The 26,918-nt window shown below is 34.0% G+C and overlaps 1 protein-coding gene across 5 annotated transcripts in view; it reads left to right on the forward strand.

The window, feature by feature from the left end:
* Positions 1-26,918, forward strand: part of AFG1L (AFG1 like ATPase) — a 203,945-nt gene that overhangs the window by 99,918 nt on the left and 77,109 nt on the right. For all 5 annotated transcript variants that reach the window (XR_007401347.1, XR_007401345.1, XM_049092448.1 and 2 more), the window contains exon 7: positions 10,831-10,889. Coding sequence is in view for 3 of the 5 variants with exons in the window: in XM_049092448.1 (XP_048948405.1) it covers positions 10,831-10,889 (59 nt within the window). In the remaining 2 variants the exon portion in view is untranslated. The remainder of the gene's footprint in view (positions 1-10,830; positions 10,890-26,918) is intronic.

Genomic DNA, 26,918 nt, shown 5'->3' on the forward strand with positions numbered 1-26,918 from the left:
CTTGAAGTTCGGAATTGTGATGCTACCAGTTTTAGTTTTCTTTTTCAACATTCCTTTGGCTATTCGAGGTCTTTTCTGGTTCCATACAAATTTCAGGATTATATGTTCCAACTCTGTGAAATAAGTTGATGTTATTTTGATAGGGATTGCATTGAATGTATAGATTCCTCTAGGTAGTATAAATATTTTAAAATATTTGTTCTTCCCATCCATGAGCATGGAAAAATTTTCCATTTCTTTGTGTCTTCCTCAATTTCTTTCCTAAGTGTTCTATAGTTTTCAGAGTATAGATCTTTTGCCTCTTTGGTTAGGTTTCTTCATAGGTATCTTATGGTTTTGGGTGCAATTGTAAGTGGGAATGACTCCTTAATATCTTTTTCTTCTCTCTCATTGTTAGTATATAGAAATGCAACTAACTGATTCTTGTGCATTGATTTTATATCCTGCCACTTTGCTGAAATCCTGTATGAGTTCTAGCAATTTTGGGGTGGAGTCTTTGGGTTTTCCACATAGAGTATCATCTCATCTGCAAAGAGTGAGATTCAGATGCCTTTGGTGATTCAGATGCCTTTCATTTCTTTTTGTTATTTGACTGCTGAGGCTAGGACTTCTAGTACCATGTTGAACAGCAGTGGTGAGAGTGGACATCCCTGCTGTGTTCCTTTTTTTTTTTTTAAAGATTATTTGGTTATTTATTCATGAGAGACACACATGCACAGAGAGAGGCAGAGACACAGGCAGAGGGAGAAGCAGGCTCCATGCAGGGAGCCCAACATGGGACTCCAGGATCACGCCCTGGGCTGAAGGCAGGGCTAAACCAAGCCACCTGGGCTGCCCCCTGCTGTGTTCTGACCTTAGGGGAAAAGCTCTCAGTTTTTCCCTATTAAGAGTGATATTCACTGTCAGGGGATCCCTGGGTGGCTCAGCGTTTTAGCGCCTGCCTTTGGCCCAGGGCGCGATCCTGGAGTCCCCAGTCGAGTCCCGCATTGGGCTCCTGGCATGAAGCCTGCTTCTCCCTCCTCCTGTGTCTCTGCCTCTCTCTCTCTCTCTCTCTCTCTCTCTCTCTCTCTCTCTCTCTCATAAATAATAATAAAAAAAAGAACGATATTCACTGTGGGCTTTTCATATATGGCTATATGGCTTTTATGATATTGAGGTATGTTCCCTCTAACCCTATACTGTGAAGAGTTTTCATCAAGAAAGCATATTGTACTTGGTCAGATGCTTTTTCTGCATCTATTGAGAGGATCATATGGTTTTTGTCCTTTCTTTTATTAATGTAGTGTATCCCGTTGATTGATTTGTGGATGTTGAATCACTCTTGCAGCCCAGGAATAAATCCCACTTGGTTGTGATGAATAATCTTTTTAATGTACTGTTGGATCTTATTGGCTAGTATCTTGGTGAGAATTTTTATATCCATGTTCGTCAGGGATATTGCTCTGTTATTCTCCTTTTTGGTGGTGCCTTTGTTTGATTTGGGGTCCAGGTAATGCTGGCCTCATAGAGTTTGGAAGTTTTCCTTCCATTTCTATGTTTTGAAATAGCTTCAGAAGAATAGGTATTAATTCTTCTTTAAATGTTTGGTAGAATTCCCCTGGGAAGCCCTCTCATCCTGGACTCCTGTTTGTTGGGAGATTTTTGATGACTGCTTCAATTTCCTTGCTGGTTATGGATCTGTTTAGGTTTTCTATTTTTTCCTGTTTCAGTTGTGATAGTTTATACATCTCTAGGAATGCATCCATTTCTTCTATATTGCCTAATTTTATGGCATATAGTTGCTCATAATATGTTCTTACAATGATTTGTATTTCTTTGGTGTTGGTTGTGATCTCTCCTCTTTCATTCATGATTTTATTTGGACCCTGTCTCTTTTCTTTTTGAAAGTCTAGCCAGGGTTTATAAATCTTATTAATTCTTTCAAAGAACCAGCTCTTAGTTTCGCTGATATGTTGTATTGTTCTTTTGGTTTCCATTTCATTGACTTGTGTTCTAATTTTTATTATTTCTCTTCTGCTGGGTTTATGCTTTATTATCTCTTCTTTCTCCAGGTCCTTTAAGTGTAAGGTTAGGTTGTGTATTTGAGACCTTCTTGTTTCTTGAGAAAGGTTTGTATTGCTATATACTCCCCTCTAAGGACTGCGTTTGATGCATCCCAAAGGTTTTGAATAGTTGTGTTTTCATTTTCATTTGTTTCCATGAATTTTAAAAAATTCTTCTTTAATTTCCTGGTTGACCCATTCATTCTTTAGTAGGATGCTCTTTAGCTTCCATGTATTTGAGTTTTTTCCAGATTTCCTTTTGTGATCAAGTTCCAGTTTCAAAGCATTGTGACCTGAAAATAGGTAGGGAATGATCTGTCTTTTGGTACTGGTTGAGACCTGGTTTGTGACCCAGTATGATCTATTCTGAAGAATATTCCATGTGCACTTGAGAAGAAGGTTTATTCCATTGTTCCAGGATGGAATACTTGAATATATCTGTGAAGTCCATCTGGTCCAGTAGGTCTTTCAAAGCCTTTGTTTCCTTGTTGATCTTCTGCTTAGATGATCTGACCATTACTGTGTGTGGGGTGTTAAAGTCGCCTACTATTATTGTATTATTATTGATGCGTTTCTTTAATTTTGGTGTTAATTGGCTTATATAATTGGCTGCTCCCATGTTAGGGGCATAAATATTTACAACTCTTAGATCATTTTGTTGGATAGACCCTTTAATTATGATATAGTGTCCTTTGTCATCCCTAATTACAGTCTTTGGTTTAAAATCTAATTTGTCGGATATAAAGGTTGCCACCCTTGTTTTCTTTTGATGTCCATTAGTATGATAAATGGTTTTCCACTCCCTCACTTTCTATATGGAGGTGTCTTTGGGTCTAAAATGAGTCTCTTACAGACAGCATATCAATGGGTCTTGTTTATTATCCAGGCTGATACCCTGTGTCTTTTGATTGGGGCATTTAGCCTAGTTACATTCAGAGTAACTATCAAAAGATATGAATTTAGTGCCATGTATCACCTGTAAAGTCACTGTTCCTATATATTGTCTCTGTTCCTTTCTGGTCTATGTTACTTTTGGGTCCTCTCTTAAAGATTCCCTTTTTTTTTTTTTTTTAATTTATTTTTATTGGTGTTCAATTTACTAACATACAGAATAACCCCCAGTGCCCGTCACCCATTCACTCCCACCCCCCGCCCTCCTCCCCTTCTACCACCCCTAGTTCGTTTCCCAGAGTTAGCTTTTAATATTTGTTTGTTTTAGGGCTGGTTGGTTATCACAAATTCATTTAGTTTCTGTTTGTCTTGGAAGCTTTTTATCTCTCTTGTTTTTTTCAAAGGTCTTATTTATTTATTTGACAGAGAGACAGAGAGTGAGAGAGAATGAGAGAGAGAGAGAGAATGAGCATGAATAATGGGGAGGAGTAGAGGGAGAAGCAGCCTCCCTGGTGAGCAGGAAGCCCGAAGTGGGACTCCATTCCAGGACCCTGGTATTGCGACCTGAGCTGAAGGCAGATGCTCAATGGAGTGAGCCACCCAGGCACTCCTCTCCTATCTTTTTTTAAAAAGATTTATTTATTTATTTATTTATTTATTTATTTATTTATTTATTTATTTATGAGTTTTAAAACAGTTTTATGATTTGCTTTGGGTTTTATAGTATAAAACTTTATCAGTCTACCTTCAAGTGATGTTATACCACTTCTAGTATAGTGTAAGAACCTTACTTTTCATATGATACAATCATTTTTTCCTTCCAGCTTTTGTGGTATCGTTTTCATATATTTTATTTCTGTATGTTATAAATCCCCAAATATGCTGTTATGTTTGCTTTAAATAGTTATCATTTATATTTTAAAATGTTCTAAAACATTTTATTTATTTGAGAGTGCACAAGTGGCAGGGGAATTGGGGGTTGGAGAGGCAGAGGGAGAGGAAGAAGGATAAGTAGAGTCTATACTGAGTGTGCCAGTTTGCATTCTCATCAGCAGTGCACAAAGGTTCGTTTTTTTCCACATTCTCATCAACACCTGTTTCTTGTATTGTTGATTTTAGCCATTCTGACAGGTGTGAGGTGATATCTCATTGTAGTTTTGATTTGTATATCCCTGATGATGAGTGATGTTGAACATCTTTTCATGTTTGTTGTCCATCTGATACCTTTTTGGAGAAAGGTCTGTTCGTGTCTAATGCTCATTTTTAATTGTATTATTTGGTTTTTGGGTGTTGAGTTATAGCAGTTCTTTATATATTTTAGATATTAACCCTTTATCGTATGTCATATTTGCCAATATCTTCTTCCATTCCATAGGTTGTCTTTTAGTTTTGTTGGCTGTGCAGAAGCCTTTTATTTGATGTAGTCCCAATGGTTTATTTTTGTTTTTGTTTCCCTTGCCTTGGGAGACATATATAGAAAAAAGTTGCTAAGGCCAACGTCAAAGAAGTTACTGCCTGTATTCTTTGCCAGAATTTTAATGGTTTCAGGTTTCATATCCATTTTGAATTTATTTTTGTGAGTGGTATAAGAAAGTAGTCCAGTTCCATTCTTTTGCATATTTTGTCCAGTTTTCCCAACACCATTTGCTGAAGAGACTCTTTTTCTCACTGAATATTCTTTCCTGCTTTGTCAAAGGTTATTTGACCATATAGTTGTGGGTTCCATTCTGGGTTTTATATTCTCTTCTATCGATCTGTGTGTCTACTTTTATGCCAGGAGCACACTGTTTTGATTACTACAGCTTTGTAATGTAACTTGAACAATGGAATTATGATGCCTCTGGTTTTACTTTTTCAAGATTGCTTTGGCTCTTTGGGATCTTTTATGGTTCTATACAAATTTTAGAATTGTTTGTTCTAGTTCTCTGAAAAATGCTGTTGCTATTTTGATAGAGATTGCATTAAATATGTAGATTGCTTTGGGTAGTATAGACATTTTAACAATATTTGTTCTTCAATCCATGAGCATGCAATGTCTTTCCATTTCTTCTGTCTTCAATTTCTTTCAACAGGTCTTCACCTTTTTGGTTAGATTTATTCCTAGGTATCTTATTATTTTTGGTACAGTTGTATATGGGATTGTTTTCTTAATTTCTCTTTCTGCTGCTTCATTATTGGTGTATAGAAATGCAACAGATTTCTGTAGATCCTACAACATTACTGAATTTATTAGTTTTAGCAGTTTTTTGGTGGAGTCTTTTGGGTTTTCTATATATAGCATGTCACCTACAATAATGAATATTTTACTTCTTCCTTACCAATTTGGATGCCTCTTATTTAGTGGACATCGTTGTCTTGTTCTTGACCTTTGGGGAAAAGCTCTCACTTTTTCTGATTGGGCATGATATTAGCTGTAGGGTTTTCCATATTTGGCTTTTATTATGTTGAGATATATTCCCCTTAAACCTATTTTGTTGAGAGTTTTTATCATGAATGGATGCTCTTTGTCAAATGCCTTTTCTGCATCTATTGAAATGATCATATAGTTCTTATCCTTTCTCTTATTGATGTGATGTATCATGTTGATTGATTTGTGACTATTGAACCACCCTTGCAAACCAGGAATAAATCCAACTTGATCATGGTGAATGATTTTTTAAAATGTATTATTGTATTCAGTTTACTAGTATTTTATTGAGGATTTTTGCACTTGTGTTCATCAGATATATTGGCTTGCAGTTCTCTTTTTTTGTGATGTATTTTTATCTGGTTTTGGTATCAGGGTCATGCTGGTCTCATAGAATGAATTTGGAAGTTTTCCTTCCTTTTATATTTTTTGGAATAATTTGAGAATTATAGGTATTAACTCATCTTTACATGTTTGGTAGAATTTGCCTGTGAAACTATCTGGTCCTGGACTTTTGTTTTTTGGGGAGTTTTTGGATTGCTGATTTCTTTGCTGATTACCAGTCTATTCAAATTACCTATTTCTTCCTGTTCAGTTTTGGTAATTTATATATTTATGGGAATTTATCCATTTCTTCTAGGTTGGCCAATTTGTTGGCACATAGTTTTTCATAATATTCTCATAATTTTTATTTCTGTGGCTTTGGTTGTTATTTATCCTCTCTCATTTTTGATATTATTTGAATCCTTTCTCTTTTTTGCCTGACAGGTCTGGCTGGAAGTTTCTCAATTTTATTGATATTTTACAAAGAACTAGCTCCTGGTTTCATTGATCTATTCTATTGTTTGTTTTAGTTTCTATATCATTTATTTCTGCTCCAGTCTTTATTATTTCTTTCCTTCTGTTCATTTTAGATTCTGTTTGTTGTTCTTTTTATAGCTCCTTTAGATGTAAAGTTAGGTTGTTTGAGATTTTTCTTCTTTTTTTTTTTTTTTTGAGATTTTTCTTCTTGAGGTAGGCCTGTGTTGCTGTAAATTTTCCTCTTATGACCACCTTTGCTGCATTCCAAAGTTTTGGGACCATTGTATTATCATTTTCATTTGCTTCCATGTACTTTTTATTTATTCTTTTATTTCTTGGTTTACCCATTCATTGTTAAGTAGCAGGTTATTTAACCTCCATGTATTTGTGATCTTTCCAGACTTTTTCTTGTGGTTGACTTCTAATTTTATAGGCTTGTGGTATTAGAAGATTCATGGTATGTCTTTAATCTTCTTGAATTTGTTGAGGCTTGTTTTGTGGGCTAAAATGTAACTTCTTTTGGAGAATGTTCCATGTGTACTTGAATGTATATTCTGCTGTTTTAGTATGGAATATTACGAATATATCTGTTAAATCCATCTGGTCCAGTGCGTCATTCAAAGCCATTGTTTCCTTGTTGATTTTTGATTAAATAATCTTTCCATTGATACAAGTGGGGTGTTAAGGTTCCCTACTGTTACTGAATTATTATCAATTAATTCTTTTATTTTTGTTATTGTTACTATGTTACTGTTTTATGTATTTGAATGCTCCTATGTTGGGTGCATAAATATTTACAATTGTTGTATCTTCTTGCTGGACTGTCCCCTTTATTGTATATAGGGTCCTTTTTGTCTCTTGTTACAGTCTTTGTTTTAAAGTCTAATTTGTGCAATATAAGTATTTTTACTCTGACCTTCTTTTGACATCCATTTGCATGATAGCTGTTTCTCTGTTCCATCACTTCCAATCCGCAGGTGTCTTTCAGTCTGAAATGAGTCTCTTGTAGGTAACATAGATGGATCTTGTTGGTTTTTTTTTATTCATTCTGTCACCTTATATCTTTTGATTGGAGAATTTACTCCATTTACAATCAAAGTAATTATTGATAGGTATGTATTTATTGTCATTTTATTATTTGTTGTGATGTTGTATCTAATGACTTTCTTTGATCCTTGTCTTTCATGTTTTGCAGAATTTTTTAGTGATATGTTTTTATTTCTTTCTCTTTATTCTTTGCATATTTAATTAGTGGTTTTTGATATATGGTTAACATTAGGTTTGTATATAACCTCTTCTGTGATGCTTGGATTTTTAAGGAAAAGATCAGTATATCCATGTACATCTCCAAAGTATTTAGATTCTTGTAATTACTTTAAAAATCCTCTTTGCATATATTTCGTCTATAAGTATTATTATAGTTATTCACTGTGGAGAATGTAGAGGTCCTTATAACAGTCTTGAAAAATGAATGTGCCATAATTTCAGTACTCTGTCTTATATGACCAAGTGCTCATTTAACTCTATTTAGAGAGCATTAAAAAATTGTAGGCAAGAACTTCTGCTGAATTTTTAAATAGTATTTAGTAAACAATGACAAATATTGATATAAATGTATTATAAAAATCTTTATGTCTAAGAAAAATAATATTAAACAACTAGAATGAAAAAATTGGTAGCTAACATTTCAGGAGATGGATCTATTGCATTGATAATTAGCATAATATTTGAATTGCAGAAAACTCTTCAATTTAATGAGTACAGTTCTTTTTCACTTAAGTGTCCTATAAAAACCTAAAGGTTTTCAAGCCAAATGAATTTTGTTTAGAATTCTATTAAGAAAATACTTCTCAGAGCATAAAGTTTGGATTATATATCTTTATAAAGGCAGATTGTTTTTAAAGTTGACTCTTTAAAAAATTAACTCTTGAAGACTATTACTAGATTTTAACTTTGCTGATGAATTGGAAACTTTCAATCAAGAATATTACAAGTGGGCTTTTTATATCTTTCATTGTCATGAACCTTCTGAAAGGTACATACTTGTTAAGTTGCGTCTCAGAACCTTGTATGTCCACAAGAAAGATATTATTCTGTAAGTGAGACCAAAAGGTTATCTTAACATAGGTAAACTTTCATTAGTGTAATAGCTCAGTGTTAATTTTATAACATTGTGTTCTTCGATATTCACTTTGGTATTTTTCCCAATAAGTTTTAAAAGAACTTACTGTGATATAATTGATATACAATAAATGACATGTATTTAAAGAGTACAATTTACAAAATATTGGCATGTGTATACATCTGTGAAGTCCCCACCACAATCAATATAATGAACATTTCCATCACACTCAAAGCTTTCCTCTTTCCCTGTTTCATCTCTCCCAGTCAGTGTTGTCCTGCTGGCCCCTTCTGTAGGCAACCATTATTAATTTGCTTTCTGGTAGTATAGCTTTAGCTTGCTTTTTCTAGAGTTTTATATAAGTGGAATCACATAGTATGTACCTTTTTTTTTTCTTCTTTTGGTCTGGCCTCTCACTCTGCATAATTATTTTGAGATTCATCTATTTTGTTATGTGTTTGGTTTCTACTTTTTATTGCTAAGTAGTATTTCATTGTACAGAAATGCTACAGTTTGCTTATCCACTCACCTAATTATGGACATTTGGATTGTTTCCAGTTTTTGGCTATTATAAATAAAGCTGCTGTAAACTTTGAGTGTATTTAAAGTATTTTAGTTTTTGGGACATCTAGCTGGCCCAGTCAGTGGACCATGTGACTATTATCTTGGGGTCATGAATTCAAGTCCCACATTGGGTGTGGAACCTATTTAAAAAAATCAATAAAATAAAATTATTTTATTTTCAAATTCTACCACTTACTGATATTCATGGCTGTCAGCTCTTATCATACAGCAGTGTTTTTATGCACTTTCCCCAGCAACTTGATGATTAGGGAAGATTATGAAAATACCTAACTTAATCCATTTCCTGCATTTTACCCATTTTATTCATTTGAGGTATTGATTATAGGAAAGGAAAGATCTCATTTTGAATTTGAAAGTTCTGACAGCCTGGCCAGCATTATCTTACTTTTATAATATCCCTAAATAAGAATATTAAATGTAACTGAATTAAAGCCTCTAGTTCTTAATTAACCAAAGAGCTTTGCAGTTAACATTCGACACTGCAATGATGTTATGATGAATATTTTTCTAAAGAGAATAAATTTTCCTAATAACCATATTTTATTTCCATAAGTAAATGTAACAGTTGAAGACTATCTCAGTTATATAATTTCCTCTAAACAAGGAAATAGGGGCAGCCCGGGTGGCTCAGCGGTTTAGTGCCCACTTTCAGCCCAGGGCCTGATCCCGGAGACCCGGGATCGAGTCCCACGTCAGGCTCCTTGCATGGAGCCTGCTTCTCTGCCTGTGCCTCTGCTTCTCTCTCTCTGTCCCTCATGAGTAAATAAATAAAATCTTAAAAAAACAAACAAACAAAATAAAGGAAATAGGACAGCCCGAGTGGCTCAGTGGTTTAGCGCCGCCTTCAGCCGGGGTCCTGATCCTGGGTACCCGGGATCAAGTACCACGTCGGGCTTCCTGCGTGGAGATTGCTTCTCCCTCTGCCTGTGTCTCTGCCTCTCTCTCTGTCTCTGTCTCTTGTGAATAAATAAATAAAATCTTTAAAAATAATAAACAAAGAAATATAGAAAGCATCCTATAAAGCATATTTAAAAGAAAATTGAGACGCATAATGTAATTCATGGATTTTATTATTGAGAAAACTTTTTTACTGCTCCCATTTTATACTTTTTAAAAAAAAAACTCATTTCTTTAGGTTTTGGTTTTAAAGAAATGCTTTGTATGAAATAAAATTTCAATCTCTTGAATAAAATTCCAGATCCTTTTTTTAGAAAAAGGAAGAATATAGAAAAATATGCAAAACTTTAAATTTGTTATCCCTTTTCACTTATTTACTCTTGACAGCGTTTGTTCATGTATGTGGATATGTGTCTGAACACACATACACTGTGACACATGTATATATAAAAAACACCATTCTAAGGCAAAAAAAACTAGCTGTTTATTACTTATAACTGCATTAAATTTACAGTCCTTTGAGAATGGATTTTTGATTTTTAGATAATGTCTTTTAAAGTGGCCTTAGTGTCATTTATCTTAATGTTAAATGCATAGCCTTGATATAAACATGCTTAGTTTTGTTTTTTGATGTGTTTTATTAAAAGGCTAATCTTGTTACATACTTTTAATTCTGTACTGAGAATTTTTAGTATAGGTTGAGATAAAGGGCAATATAATTCCTTTCCCAGTAAGATTCTATGTGTTGGAATATTCAATACTTTTAAAAATATCTTATGTTGAGTCATTAACTTTAGGATTATTTGTGATATCTTCCAAATTCTTTTATTGCTTTTTAGTATAGTTTAAAGCTAATTTGATTGAATGTCTTTTGATTTTCTTTCTGTAATTGTCAGTTCTTCCTCTTATTAAGAAAATAATGAATTTTGTGTAGTGCAAGAATAGAAATCAATTTTGGCTATTTTTCTTTTGTGTGTTTACCTTTTTTACAAATAGAAAGCTTCATTTTCCAGGCTAAGATATGAGCTAACATTGGATTTAGGCTAAGTAAAAAGCTAATAGCAGTTTTTTTTTTTTTTTTCCAGATCTCTATAAAAATGGACTCCAAAGAGCTAACTTCGTACCATTCATTGCTGTCCTAAAGGTAAGGAAAATCACTTACTTGTGTTCACTGATTAATGTCGTATTGATTGATAATTAAGGGCTTTTATAGGATTGCTAAGGGCTTGCATTCAAGCAAAATTCATTTTGATATTAGACAGTTACAGTCAAAGACAGTAAAGGAGAAAAGAATTTTTTTATATAGTATTCATCAATGTGTACACAGGAGAAATTACAAAATATAGTCTAAATTATTGTCTAACTGAAACATTTGATAGTTTGCATTTATAAATTTTAATTTGAGGTTTGCTCATAAATATTATAGTGGAATGTTTAACCTTATACATTGATTTCTGAAAAAATATTTAATGTTCTCTGTTTCTTTTAGGTTAATGGTCTTTAACATGTTTTCTCTGCTATTAAAGTTGCTATTCCAGAGTAGCATTATTACAAAAATATTCTAATATATTTAAATGTGATTGCCATCAAGTTATCATGAAATTATGTCAAGTTGAGGCACATAGTTTAAATATTTGTGTGTATCATCACTGCATAGTTTGAAATAGTCTTCATTACAATCTGATTAAGAATAAAGTAGTCTCCTTTTCACTGTTAATTTAAATAATTTTTTACACGGTTATTCAATAATTCTATATTCTACCAACATTTATTGAGAACCTACTATGTGCAAAGTGCTACATTAGGCATAATGGGTAGTGCAATCATGAATTTTCTGTTTCTTGCATACAAGTCATTTACAATCTAGTTGGGCATATAATACATACACAGATATCTATAACACAAAGCAAAGTGAAATATCAAAAAAGTACTAAAGAGAAGCATATGTGCCAAATATAATTCCCATAATTCTTAGTTACACAATTTTTCCCGGTCTAAAATAATATAACTGAAGAAGGGATAAAGTTGTATTATTTTTTAAAACCTAAAACCTCAAAAATTCGTATCAAGAATTAGAAATAATGGGGCACTTGGGTGGCTTGGTTGGATTGAACGTGGACTCTTGATTTTGGCTTAGATCATGGTCTCAGGATCCTGGGATCCAGCTCCTGCCAGCTCTGCACTCAGTGGGGAGTCGCTGGAGATTCTCTCCCTTGCCCTTTGCCCCTCCCCCCACTCATGCATGTATTCTCTCTCTTTCTCTAAAATAAATAAATACTTGAAAAAAGGAGAATATTTTTTCTTCAAATATTCTAAAGATAAAGTCAGACGATCTTTTTGAAGTTGTTGTTGATACTAAACTGTATTCCCTGTGCTATACTTAGAATTAAAACATCTATTTTCCTGACCAATTTTAAGTTCCCAGAGGTTTTTAATTTCTGTGAGATATTTATAGATATAAGGAAAAGTACTCTTTGAAGATTTATGCTCTTAGTAATTTTTTCCCCTTTATATAAATCAAGTTTTACATTTGGAGAGAAGGTAAATCTACAGTGTTTTCTCCATGCTGGAAATCCAAAGTGATTGGTATATGTAGATACCAAAATGTGAACAGGGAAGCTGAGAAAAATGAGTGATAAAAATAGTATCTTCAGGTAGCAGGAAATATATGAAATATGAAGAGTGAAGGCTCACATAATGAAACAAGTTTTTAGGGAACTTGGTAGGTATACTTTTTTTTTTTACCACAAACCTTATTTTTTGGCCAGTAATTTATCATACTTTATTAGCATTATTAATAAGCAACCAAATTAGCTAGATTTAATTTAAATTTTTTCCGTTTCTCACCCCTTTTTTTAGTGGGGGGAGAGAAGAAGGAAAACCAAAGAGATAAATAATCCAAATTTGAAATTGAACAAGAACTGATATAAATAATGTACAATTTGAAATTGAACATAAACTAAAATTCCTAGGGTACTAAATACTAGATTGGATGAGAAAATGTTTAAAATGTCTAATTTATTCAAAAGACTTTTCACATATAGCAAAACATCAACCCAATAAATATATGCTGTGGCTGGTTTCTCTGGGACTTTTTTGGTGGGCTTATGAAGTTTCCCTTGTAAGGAAAGGTTGTTTCTTATTCATTTAAATGACATTTTACCTATTCACATATGCTAGTGTTACTCTTGCATTTTGGCCCAGCTGAGGGAAATGTATAGCAGAAGTCAATCTTAAATAGAGAATCTTGGTTTAATAAAAAGAGATCATAAACCAGATAGAAATTTATTTGGGGAAAAAGTACAGTATAAAATCCATTTTTTCCTTTATGTTCTCCTCTATAAACTAAGTGATAACAAGTCTGTATTTCATTACAAGCATTTGTGATTTATTGCTTGGAGTATTGCAAAAAAAAAAAAAAAAAAAAAAAAAAGGCCCAGAGCTTGTGTAAGCTGTTAGTGAACAATATTTTTATAAGATAGTAGGAATGGTGAGGAGGGCTAATGCACTATTAAAAAAACAAAGTGTGGTATACAATGAATTATTGTTCTGCCGTATAAAAGGAATGAAATTCTGACTTATGCTACATTATGGATGAACTTTGGAAACATACTAAGGAAGAGAAGCCAGAAACAAAATGACAAACGTTATACGATTCCACTTATATGATGTACCTGGAAAATGCATAGGCAGAAAAACAGAAAGTAAAATAGAGGTTACCTGGGGCTGAGAGCAGAGGGGAATGAGTGGTTATTGTTTCATGTGTAGAGTCTCTCTGTGGGATGATGAAAAAGTTCTGGAAATACACAGTAGTAATGGTTGTACAACATTGTCAATGTACTTAATGGCATTGAATTGCACACTTAAAAGGGTTAAAATAATAAGTTTTATGTTGTGTATGTTTTACCACAATTCATTACAAAAATAGAAAAGTCACAGTACTGGAAAGGATACAGAAAATGTTCAGATATATTTCCTTTAGAAAGCCTTCCTAGAGTGACCCCTTCAAAAAAGCAAAGCCAAACAAAACAGAACAAAAAAACCCTTACACATAATTTCCACTGCCTTTTAAGTAAGGGAGGCGCCTGTTTTGCCCTTCCTTGCACTTTCTTTGAGTTTATTTTGCTGGACTTTTTCTTATTTACTGAGATTAATTTTTTAAACTCATTTCAACCTTCATCGCTAAATGCATTTAAGGACATTTATTTTCCTCTAAATAGCTACATACATTAAGTTTTGATATTTAGTATTTTCGCTATTAAGTTTAAAGTATTTTCTAATTTCTATTTTGATTTCTTCTTTAACCTTTGAACCACCCAGAAGTATGTTTCTTAATTTCCAAACAAACATATGACATTTTCTAGTTTTACTTTTTGTTATTATTTTCTTAACAAATGCTTGATTGCATAGTCATCTGAGGATATGCTTTGTGCAACTTAAATCCTTTAAAATTTATTGAAACTTGCTTTATGGCTTTATATGTGGACAATTTTTATAAAAATATTCTGTGTTCTTTTAAAAAATATTAAAACATTTTTACTTTTTAATTTAATCTCTTCATTCCATGTGGGGCTCAAATTCATGACCCTGAGATCAAGAGTCACATGTTCTTTTGACTGAGCCAGTCAGTCCCCCCATATTCTCTATAGTCCTAAAAATAATGAGTTCTCCACTAGAGTTTTGTATGACAGTATATATAACATAATATACCCATTAGATTAGAATTTTTAATTATGCTGTTCTAAGTTTTATTATTTTTTTCCCATCAATTACTATGAAGCTAATGGAAAACATCACTCACTATTATTGTGAATTTGTCTTATTTTTCTGATAATTCTGTCATTGACCTTACATATTTGGAAGCTATGTCATAAGTTACATGCAGATTTAAAATTGTTAAATATTGCTTATAAATAGAACTTCCATAATGAAATTTTTAGCTAAGTAGTAATATAAGCTCCTTTGTTTCAAGAGTAGTCATAATTACCTGTTGAAGCATTTTTTTCATGTCTGCTTTTTTTTTTTAAGTTTTATTTATTTAAGTAATCTCTACAATCCAACATGGGGCTTGAACTCACAACCCCGAGATCAAGAGTCTCATGCTCTTTGAGCCAGCCAAGCGCCCCTCAAGTCTGCTTTAAATAGGACAGATATAGGGTAATTTTATAAGATGATTCTAACATCTCTATCATCTTGATGTTGGCATCTACTGTGAGATCTTTCTGGTTTTTTGTGTAAATGAATTTCATTGGACTCTTGGACATATTCCTAATCTGTCATGAGACTTTGGATCTTATTTTTTAATCATTTTTTTATTGTGGTAAAGTACATATAACATAAAATTTACCATTTTAACCATTTTTAAGTGTACAATTCAGTAGCATTACATACATACACATTGTTGGGCAACAATGAACTTTTTCATCTTCACCAAACTGAAATTCTTTATTCATTAAATAATAGTTCCCATTCTTCTCTTCTCCCAACTTCTGGTAATCACCATTCTACTTTCTATGTGAATTTGCTACTTTTAGATAGCTTATATAAGTAGAATCATATAATATTTGTCCTTTTGTTTCTGGCTTTTTTCATTTAGCATAATGTCTTCAAGGTTCATCCATGCTGTAGCATGTGTCAGATTCCATCCCTTTTTAAGGAGTAAGACTCCATTTTATGTATATACCATAAATTGTTTATTCATTCATCTGTTGATGGACATTGGGTTGATTCTACCTTTTGGCTATTGTGAAGAATGCTGCTCTGAACACTTGTATACAAATACTAGTTTGAGTCATTTTAATTCTTCTGTGTATATACCCAGGAATAGAATTTCTAGGTCCTATATAAATCTATATTGAAGTTTTTGAGGAACTGCCATACTGTTTTCCTTAACAGCTGCACCATTTTCTATTCCCACTAGCAATGCACAAGGTTTTCAGTTTCTTTACATCCTTGCCAACACTTGTCATCATCGGTTTTTGTTTTTTATTTTATTTTATTTTTTTTTATAATAGCCACCCTAACCCATGTAAAGTGGTAAATCATTGTAGTTTTGATTAATATTTCTCAGGTAATTAGTGATGTGTAGCATCTTTTCATGTGCATATTGGCCATTTATTTGTCATCTTTAGTTTATTTGTTTATTTTTTTAAGATTTATTTATTTGAGAGAGAGAGAGCACACGCACACATGAGTGGGGGGGGGCAAAGGGAGAGGGAGAGAGAATCTCAAGCAGACTCCACATTGAGTGCGGAGCCCAATGTGTGGCTGGATCCCATGACTGAGATCATGACCTGAGCCAAAATCCAGAGTTAGTCACTCTGTTGACAGTGCCACCCAGGCACTCCTGTTTGTCATCTTTGAACTTTAGTTTTAGATGGCTTTTTTGGACACTATTCTGACAGGATAGGCACTGTCTCATTACTGCCAGATATAGGTAGAAGTCCAGGTTCTTTATTCAGCATCTATTGAACAGATGCTTCTTCTTTCTGTTGGTGGAGAGGTTCCATTGATGTCATCAGGGAGTGAAGGGGTGCTCATTCTTAACTGGCAGGGATGATAGTTTCAACCCCTTACTCGGCCTTCTCTGACATCACTGGCAGGAGGTTCAGAGTGCCTCATAACAGCCTTGTGAGAACGCACTTCTAGATTCCTCTCTTGGCTGGAATGGATGGAGGTCACACCATGGTTTGTTTGTCCCTGCAATATTTGCTTCAGTGAAAGTTATTGTCAAAAAGTTTTCTCTTTTGTTATACTGCTGTTTTCCTAGCCCTTTGGCCAAAGAGAGCAGACTTTTGTTGGGTCCTCATTGTCTGTATCCATTGGCATTTCTGGGATGCTGGCTTTTTCAACTCCAAGTCTGAAAATTCAGAATTGAAAAGAAAAGCAGAGAACTCACCACTCTTTTGTTTGTCAGGTCTTGAGATCCCTAGCTGTTCTTTCTTCTTTTCACTTTTTAGCATATTCTTATATTTATTTTATATATAATCTCCAGGATTTTAAGTTGTACTTAGCAGGAGGGATAGGGAAAGGATATCTACTTTATCTTCCTAGAAGTAGAAGTCAGTTTATTAAATGTCCTTGTCTGCTACTTCCATCATTTCTGGTTTGTTTTTGTGGTCTGATTTTCCCACCCCTGGTTTTGAGTCTTCCTACTTCTCAGGAAGTTTAATAATTTGTGATTGGATGCTGGACATTGTGGTGATTATATTGAGTGTTACTTCCTTTAAGGCTGTTGAATTTTATTTTAACAAGTGGTTAAGTTTCTTGCAGATCAGCTTTATCCTTTTGAGACTTATTTTTAAGCTTCAATAGTGTGTCTCAAGTAGCTTTTATTTTAGCCTTTCTTCTACACGTAACCCTTCTAGGGTCTCTACTGAATCCCCTTAGTGTCACTGACATCTCTTTACTCATATAGAGAATGTTCAGAATGCTCATATCTCCTGGCTTTGTGTGGATTATTCTTTCCCCATTCTTGTGAAGTTTCACCTTATGCACGTTCAATTTAATATTCAGCCAGAAATTACAGACATTCCCTATATAGATATCTAGAGCTCTTTCTCTGCATACTTTCTCTTTTACTGAACTCTGCCATGCAAAGCCCAACTGCCTCAACTTCCCTAAATTCTGGTCACTGTCTCCTCAACTCATTTAGACTGCTGTACTGCAGTTGTACATGTTTTGTCCAGTGTTTTAATGTGTAATGGCAGGAAGGCAAATTGAGTTCTAAATACTCTGACTTGACCAAAAGTATAAGTCTCTTTCTTATTTTTTTGGAAGTATAATTAACATACATTTTAAAAATTGAAGTATAATTAACATATTAGCCTCAGGTGTACAACATATTGATTCAACAATTCTGTACATTATTCCGTGTCACCACAATGAGTATAGTCCCCATCTGTAACCAAACAACATTATTACAATATTATTGACTATGTTCCCTATGCTGTACTTCTCATCTTCATGACTTATTTATTTCATAACTGGAAACTTATACCTCTTCATCCTCTCTTTTTTTTTTTTTTTGGATTTTATTTATTTGTTTGACAGAGAGAGAGTGTGCACACACAAGCAGGGGGAGTGGCAGGGAAAGGGAGAAGCAGGCTCCCCATGGAGCAAGGATCCAGATGCAGGACTTGATCTTGGCACCCTGGGATCATGACCTGAGCTGAAGGCAGATTCTTAACCGACTGAGCCACCCAGGCACACCTTCTTAATCCTCTTTAATCTATTTCACCCATCCCTCCACCTGTCAGCAACCATCAGTTTGTTCTCAGTATTTAAGAATTTGTTGTTCTGTTTCTTTTATTCTATTTGTTTTTTAAGATTCCACATAAAAGTGAGATTATATGGTATTTGTGTTTCTCTGACTTCTCTTAGCATAATATCCTTGAGGTCCATCCATTTTTATTGTTGTAAAAAGCAAGATCTCATTCTTTCTTATGGCCAAATAATATTCCATTGTGTAATATACCATATCTTCTTTATCCATCCATTTATTAAGGGACAGTTGGGTTGCTTCCATATCTTGGCTGTTGTAAATAATGCTGCAGTGAATATAGGGCTACATATGTCTTTTGAATGAGTGTTTTTGTTCTCCTTGGGTAAATACCCAGTAGTGGAATTACTAAATAGTAGTATGCTATTTCTATTTTTAGTTTTTTGAGGAACCTCCATACTGTTTTCCACAGTGGCTATACCAATTTACATTCCCACAGCAGTGCATCAGGATTCATGTTCTTCACATCCTTGCCAATATGTGTTCATTTGCTTGTTTGCTCTTTCTTTCTCTCCCTACTTCCCTCCCTCCGTCCTTCCTTTTCTCTCTTTCCTTTGGTACGCTCTATGCTCAATGTGGGGCTTGACTTCACAATCTCAAGATTTACATTTTTTGATGATTAGTGTTGTTGAACACCTTTTCATGTGTCTCTTGGCTATCTGTATGTCTTCTTTGGAAAAATCTCTATTCAGGTTCTCTTCCCATCTTTTAATTTGATTGCTCGGGGCTTTTTTTGGTGTTGAATTATGTAAGTTTTTTATGTATTTTGGATAATAATCCCTTATTGGATATATCATTTGTAAATATCTTCTCCTATTCAGTAGGTTGCCTTTTAGTTTTGTTAATAGTTTGCATTATCTTGGCTTTTAATTGTAAAGAAGAAGAAGACAGGATATTTTGTAATTTAGGAACTCTGAGCTATATATTTTCATAGATACTTAAAAATAGGGTAACTATTTTAAAAAAGCAATGATGGGAACATCTTTTCTATATTTAGATGAATCTTTAAATGGTGGTACAATCACATGAGGGGATATAGAATACTTACTTGGAATAATATTTTCCAAAAAGCTTTTGATAATTATAGTATAATAATGCTCATAGAAAATGTGAGTGAAAAAAATATGATGTAAGAGTATATCTATTACTCTCTTAACTCTGGAGGTAATATACATGCATAGGAAAATACTGGTAATAAGTACTCCAAAATGTAACCAGAACTTAATTCTGGATAATAAGATTATAGATGATTTACATTTTCTCTGTTAGACTTTTTTTTTCTTTTTTTTAAATTTATTTTTTATTGGTGTTCAATTTACTAACATACAGAATAACCCCCAGTGCCCGTCACCCATTAACTCCCACCCCCCGCCCTCCTCCCCTTCTACCACCCCTAGTTTGTTTCCCAGAGTTAGCAGTCTTTACGTTCTGTCTCCCTTTCTGATATTTCCCACACATTTCTTCTCCCTTCCCTTATATTCCCTTTCACTATTATTTATATTCCCCAAATGAATGAGAACATATAATGTTTGTCCTTCTCTGATTGACTTACTTCACTCAGCATAATACCCTCCAGTTCCATCCACGTTGAAGTAAATGGTGGGTATTTGTCATTTCTAATAGCTGAGTAATATTCTATTGTATACATAAACCACATCTTCTTTTTTTTAATTTTTATTTATTTATGATAGTCCCAGAGAGAGAGAGAGAGAGAGGCAGAGACACAGGCAGAGGGAGAAGCAGGCTCCATGCACGGGGAGCCCGACGTGGGATTCGATACCGGGTCTCCGGGATCGCGCCCTGGGCCAAAGGCAGGCGCCAAACTGCTGCGCCACCCAGGGATCCCCACATCTTTTTTATCCACTCATCTTTCGATGGACACCGAGGCTCCTTCCACAGTTTGGCTATTGTGGCCATTGCTGCTATAAACATCGGGGTGCAGGTGTTCCGGCGTTTCATTGCATTTGTATCTTTGGGGTAAATCCCCAACAGTGCAATTGCTGGGTCGTAGGGCAGGTTCTGTTAGACTTTTCTAAGGTTTCTAACATTAGATGTTTCTGGAATGATCTTGTGTTATTTTTTATAATAAAACCTATTTTTTTTAAGTGGGTAAATTTTTGTCTATCCTTCTTAGGAAGTCAGCAGACATGGATAGGACTACTCACATTCAAAGTTGAGAATTTAGCAAAAAGCAAAATGGAATGAACATAGGTCCTGTGTACAGAGGCTGTTATGAAGAGTGGAATGGCGGGCATAGGAAGGAGGCAGCAGGAACAGATAGGAGAGGTAGATACGCACCAACAATAAAAGCACATGAGGGGTACACTCTGGAAGAACTACCCCAAGAAATGGGAGACTTTTTCAGATAAGATTTTTCTGTATTTTAAGAGATTAAAGATATTAGGAGCCCAATAAAATAATAGAGCAGAGATGAAATAACTAAGATTAGATGGAAAGTGAGGTGGCAAAGGTAAGAAAAGAGAGTGAAGGGAAACCCATTAAAAAAGTGAAGAGCATCTTAGGAAAAGCAAGGTAAAGAATAAAAAGTGCTAAAAATGAAATTAATGATACAGACCTGACTTAAGAAAAAAAATCACACAAAATGGAGCTAGAAGAGTTAGAGAGAGAAAACTATTGTAGTGAAAATGCTAGATATGGAAAGCAGATAACAGAGATCAAACATTCACATATTTCGTATTTCTAAAAGAGAAAAATAGAACAGAGGAATAATACATTTTTCTGGTGTATAGCTGAACTTCAAGGATAAAGAATCCTATAGTTAAATAGAAGAAAAATCAGTGGGAAAAAAAAATAAAGGTGGATAGAGACTTGTTTGCTACAAGTAGATAATAGAATAGAATAGTTTCTACTTTGCTAAAAAAAAAAAAATAGATGTGCCCTTTTGTTAGCTAAGCTATCATGAAAATCTAAGCCTGCAGATACATATTTTTGGATATGTGGTGTTATAGGAATTGTAGAAATTGTGAAACTTCTTGAACAAACTACTTTAAGCCAAAATTAATAACTTGTAAATCGAAATATTATGGTAAGAAAACACTGGTGATCATTGAATCTGATTAAATATTATCTTACTCTGGTCTGTAAATCAGTAAAATTTTTGCATAATCAGGTGGGAATTTCTGTAATTGAATTAACTAAGGAATTCTAAAGAATATAGAAAAGAGGCCCCAACCCACACTAAGCAGTCTGAGTGGAGTAGATGGTATACATGTTAGGAGTATTTCCAAAGACCAAATGATGTTTATTTATTTTTTTAAAAGATTTTATTTATTTATTCATGAGAGACACAGAAAGAGAGAGGCAGAGACACAGGCAGAGGGAGAAGCAGGCTCCATGTAGGGAGGCCGATGTGGGACTCGAATCCAGGTCTCCAGGATCATGCCCTGGGCTAAAGGCAGTGCTAAATCACTGCACCACCACTGTTGCCCGAACAAATGATGTTTAAATTAGAACTTAAAAGTCAAATAAAAGTTACCAGGCAAAGTACAAAAGGTGTTCATCATGGGGGAGAAAACATATGGGAAAGAAAGAAGCATGAGAATTAATAGATTTAAAATTTTGTGATTAGTAGTTCTTTGACATTTTCATAAAATAGTAACTATCACTATTCTGTTTTCTTGCATGTCAGAAGTTTATTTAAAAGTCAGATTCCCCCCCCTCTAAAATAAAAGAACATGTTTATATCATATGTATAGTAGTTCCTTGTTACCCACAATTTCACTTGCTGTGGTTTCAGTTACCTGAGGATCCCCCATGGTCTGGAAGCAGATGATCCTCCCTCTGACCTATTGTCAGAAGGTCACTAGTAGCCTAACACTACATCACAGTGTCTATGCCACTCACCTCATTTCATCTTACCACATAGGCATTGTTTTATCATCTTACCTCATCATAAGAAGGGTAGGTAGAGTACAATAAGATATTTTGAGAGAGACAGAGACCATATTCCTATAACGTTCATTACAGTATATTGTTGTCATGTCCAATTTTATTATTAGTTATTGTTAATGTCTTACTGTGTCTAATTTATAATTTAAACTTTATCTTAAGTGTGTATATATAAGAAAAACATAGTATACACAGGGTTCAGTACTATCTGAAGTTTTAGGCATCTTAGATTGTATCCCTCACAGATAAGGTAGGGGAACTACTGTAAATTAAGAAAAAAAATTTAGTACTTAACATTCCCTTATGTATATAAAAAAGATAGTTAATACTATGATTAGTGGGCCTGCTTCAAACTTGAAACTGCTTGCTGATCCTGTGACACAATGTCCTGATTTTGCTGATTTATTCTTAAAGAATCTTTGTTGTGATTTTAATAAAACTTAGGCAGTTCTTCTTGGTATGTGAACAGATATAATTGTGAAAGCATGTGTTGGTATCTACACAGCACTATTCTACAAAATTAAATACATCTGTCTCATTCCATACTGCAGTATTTTAGACTGTGATAATCTATACCAGGAATGATAAACTATATCCAGTGGCCAAATCTGGCCAATTTTATTGGCCAATTTTATTGAAAAACTTAATGCTTATTCATTTAGGTATTGTCTATGGCTATTTTCACACTACAGTGGCAGAGTTAAGTAGCTGTGGCACTTATGGCCTTCAAATCCTAAAATATTTATTATCTGGCTTTTTACAGAAAGTTTTCTTATTCCTGATTTATACAACATGCGAGGAAAGAGAAACAAGTGTTTAAAATAACATTTGTATATAGCACTGTTTTCCTATAAAGTATGATTTGTTTTATGTGATGGAAATCCTTTGTCAGCATAGATTCATTACATTAGTCGATCTTGTAGTAAGTGGCATTTTAAAAAGCATGCTATAATAAATGGTTGATAGAAGGCATGAAGCTTGAGGAACCAAAAGGTAAGAGGGTGGTTCAGTATCAATTTCAAATAATTTGGTAAATTGAGAAATGTCAGCTTTGTTCGGATCAGCTTTCTTAGAAATATCCTCAATTTTATACACTTAAGAAAGTAACGTCTTAAATGTTTGTTCATTGTATAATACGCGTTGAACATAATCTCTTTCCATTATAAACATTATTTAAAATTGTGGTTGAAAGGCAAAGAGGACCAATTGGCATTTTGAATAGAAAAATAGTTTCTTAGATTAATTTCAACTGGCCTTCTGGATACATGGATTGTCTGGCAAGCATTGCTCTTCTCATCTGATCAAATTCCAGCAATCCATGGTATTGGGACAGCTGTTTTATATTTGGGTAAAAATCTGTCTCTTTACTCCATCCCACTTAAACTATTGTGTCTGATGTATTCTATAATGAACCCTTAAAGAGATAAATGCTATTCATAATTTTAGAGTTAAAAAAATTCTCCATGTGGATTTATTTTTTAGCTTTTTTTTTTAATGATTTTCTTTTTTTTTTTTAAGATTTTATTTTTATGTAATCTCTACATTCAACACAGGGCTCAAACTAACAACCCTGAGATCAAGAGTTGCATACTCTACCCATTGAGCCAGTCAGAGTGTACCTTTTTACAATTTTCTTTTTATTTTTAAGGGGCACCTGGATGGTGGCTCGGTCTGTTAAGAGTCTGCCTTCAACTCCTTGATTCAGGGTCCTGGGATCAAGCCCCGCATTGGGCTCCTTGCTCAGCGGGGAGCCTGCTTCTCTCTCTCTCTTACTCTCTCTCTTTCCCCCTCTGTCTGTCGCTCCCCTTGCTTATGCTCTCTCTCTGTCAAATAAATAAATAAATAAATATTTATTTTTTTTTTTAAAGCAGCTCCTTTTCTTTTTTTAAGATTTATTTATTTATTTATTCATGAGAGGCACAGAGAGAGAGAGGCAGAGACACAGGCAGAGGGAGAAGTAGGCTCCATGCAAGGAGCCCAACATGGAACTTGATCCCAGGTCTCCAGGATCATGCCCTGGGCTGAAGGCGGCACTAAACTGCTGAGCCACCCGGGCTGCCCAATAAAATCTTTAAAAAAGAAAGATTTTATTTTTAAGTAATCTGTATATCCAACATGGGTCTGGAACTAACAACCCCGACATCAAGAGTCTCATGCTCTACCGTCTGAGCCAGCTAGGCATCCCTTTGGTTTTCTTAATCACTTTAATAGTATGGATAGATTTAAAATAATCCCCCCATGGAAAATGTTCCCCTGCAATATTGTATGTAGTTTTTTGCCACATGGGGACAGATTCTATTATCACTAATGTGGCATTTTAACTTTCATTCACACTAACATTTTAGCAAACTATCTTCTTTATTAAGTTTTAACATTTTTATTTAAATTTAAATGAGTTAGGGCAGCCCTGGTGGCTCAGCAGTTTAGCACCTGCCCTCAGCCCAGGGCATGATCCCGGGGTCTTGGGATCGAGTCTCATGTCAGGCTCCCTGCATGGAGCCTGCTTCTCCCTCTGCCTGTGTCTCTGCCTTTCTCTCTGTGTCTCTGTGTCTCTCATGAGTAAATGAATAAAATCTTAAAAAAAAATTAAATGAGTTAGAAAAAAAAATAAGTACCAAAAAAATTTTGGTAATTAATAGATTACCAAAATCACAACTATAAGCTGGTCAGAAATAACCATCAAGGCATTCTACAGTATAATTTTCTCTTTGACGAATGTTAGATGATGCAATTAGAGAAAAATAAGATACTGCATTAGCTCTTATAAATATGAATTTTCCTTTTTCTGATAAAGAATTGTCCATTTGGAAAGCATCTTAATCTGATTGACATTTGTTGGGTATAAATCTGCAACACATAAAAAATGCTTTCTAATCTAAAGTAGTAATAGCTTTGCTATAACCATTTTATAGTATTTGTTTAATATTCAAGTAATAACTTCATTTCTTTTACTTGGCTGTTAATGTTTCTCAGTTGTTACGCATTCTTTAAAACTTACACACACAAAGAGCTATGTATTAGGTTTTGTTTTTGTTTCTTGAAGGATTTTTTTTTCCGTAAGAAATCTTATATCTATAGTGAACTCTTAGAATATTCCCATATTGTGCTTTCTAGTCTTAAACTTCAGAAAAATTGTTTATAACCCTTAGGTAAACAATTTAATGCTCAGATTGCCCAGCTGCCTGCATTGGGATTTATAGACTGGCTAAGTATATTTGCCAGTCTATTTTCATTCATTGTTGAAATTGATTTGTCAGTTTGCTCATTATAACTTGCAATAGTAGAGCTTTCAGATGGCTAAATAATCAGAAGCAGGAAAAAAAAAAAAATCAGAAGCAGGGTTTGAGGTTAGTGTCAGCCCCACTTACTAACCTCCACTCTGTTGTCACCTGAGTCAGTATAGCAAGGATTAACCCTTTGTTAGTGTGATAATATCTTTACTTATGAGTTAGCTTTTTATCTCTGAAGATCAAAAGAAACAAAATATAGAAAAGTAGCAGTCCGGAATTGAAGAGAGTTATGACTTTCCTCCACAAACTACTAAAGTGTTCATTTAAACTTTAGTATTTAATGTTTTAAGATACAAAAATGACTGACTTGTAAAACATTCCTTTATTTTGCTGTTTTAGGCTGAAGAAATGAAGGAAATCTAAGATATTTTCATTAAACTATTTCGCCTATGTTTGAGAAAATATGTTTAAGCAAATTGGCTATAGTAATAGGCATTAAACTTTATTTGTGACAGTGTTTTTGTGCTGTGTCCTCAAAATGAATAAATATCTAGAATAAAAGTTGTCGTAATGTGGATGTAAAATGTAATTCTTGTCTATCTTCATACCAGAATGTACACTTTATATTAGTCAAGGCCTGCTTATGGAAAAGTAATTTTGGGTGTATGCTTTTTAAAATAATATTCTTTGTAATAGTCTTACATAAAATGAAAACAAAGATTTCCCATTAAATATATAAATTATACATTTGAATTTATATAATATAAATTATATAAAAATGATATGTTTGTATCAAACTGAACTACAGAAAACTATTGCTTATGTATTATATATAAAATATGTACTGTTAGGTCTTGAATTCTCTTCTCTTAGAATAATAAAATCATTTTTGGCTATTAGAAAAAATCAGTTCTTTAATGATGAAAATGGTTGAAAGGAAGTGTGTCTTAAATATGAATTAGTTGTTTCTTTGACTCATGAGATAAATTAGTTTAATTACATGTGGCAATTTTCTTGGCTAGTGATGTAATGTGAAATCAAATTCTCCCTTTCCCCTCCCTGAAAACTCAAGCCAATTAATAGAACTTTTAAGCTCTTTGTCATAGGCCACCATGGAGGTCTGCAGAGAAGAACTTTAATCCAATAAACATTTCATTTAGATCATGAAAAGAAAGCATGAGGAGAAGCTCCTATAAGAGAGGGTGTTACTATGATTCCAACCATGAAGAGATGTGAGGAATTTGCCAAATTAACCAAGACGTCCTCATATTTAACGCATAAATGTGTCAAAACTAACAGAATAATTATTTAATTTGGTTGAACTTTATATTGAGAAAACTCTAAAAAGCCACAACTGTTTTCTTCAAAGCCTTCACTGTTGGGCTGGATGGACAGGGCAAAGGGAGGTTGTGAGAAATCCAGATAGCAAATAACACTGGCCGAAGCTGGTCAGAAAAGGGAATAGATAATTAGACGTAATTAGCGTGTATGAATTGTTGTCTCTCTGCCCTTAGCTTGAATAAATTTTGAAGAAAAAACCCTGGTGGTGAAAATCCTTTGATGTAGGAAGAGTCATTGTGGCTTGGCAGCATAAAGGCAGTGTTTTATACTTCTTACATAATGGTCGTGATACAGAAAGAGTGAATGGACTCTGCACCCCCCTGTCTGCTTTATAGCAAGGACTTTTGGATTCTCTTGAAACAAAATGCATCACAAGTTTTCAGTTGTTAGTAATGAGGTAGCGGACCTCATC

This window comes from Canis lupus, chromosome 12 (genome assembly GCF_003254725.2).
Source record: "Canis lupus dingo isolate Sandy chromosome 12, ASM325472v2, whole genome shotgun sequence".
NCBI classification, from domain to species: Eukaryota; Metazoa; Chordata; class Mammalia; order Carnivora; family Canidae; genus Canis; species Canis lupus.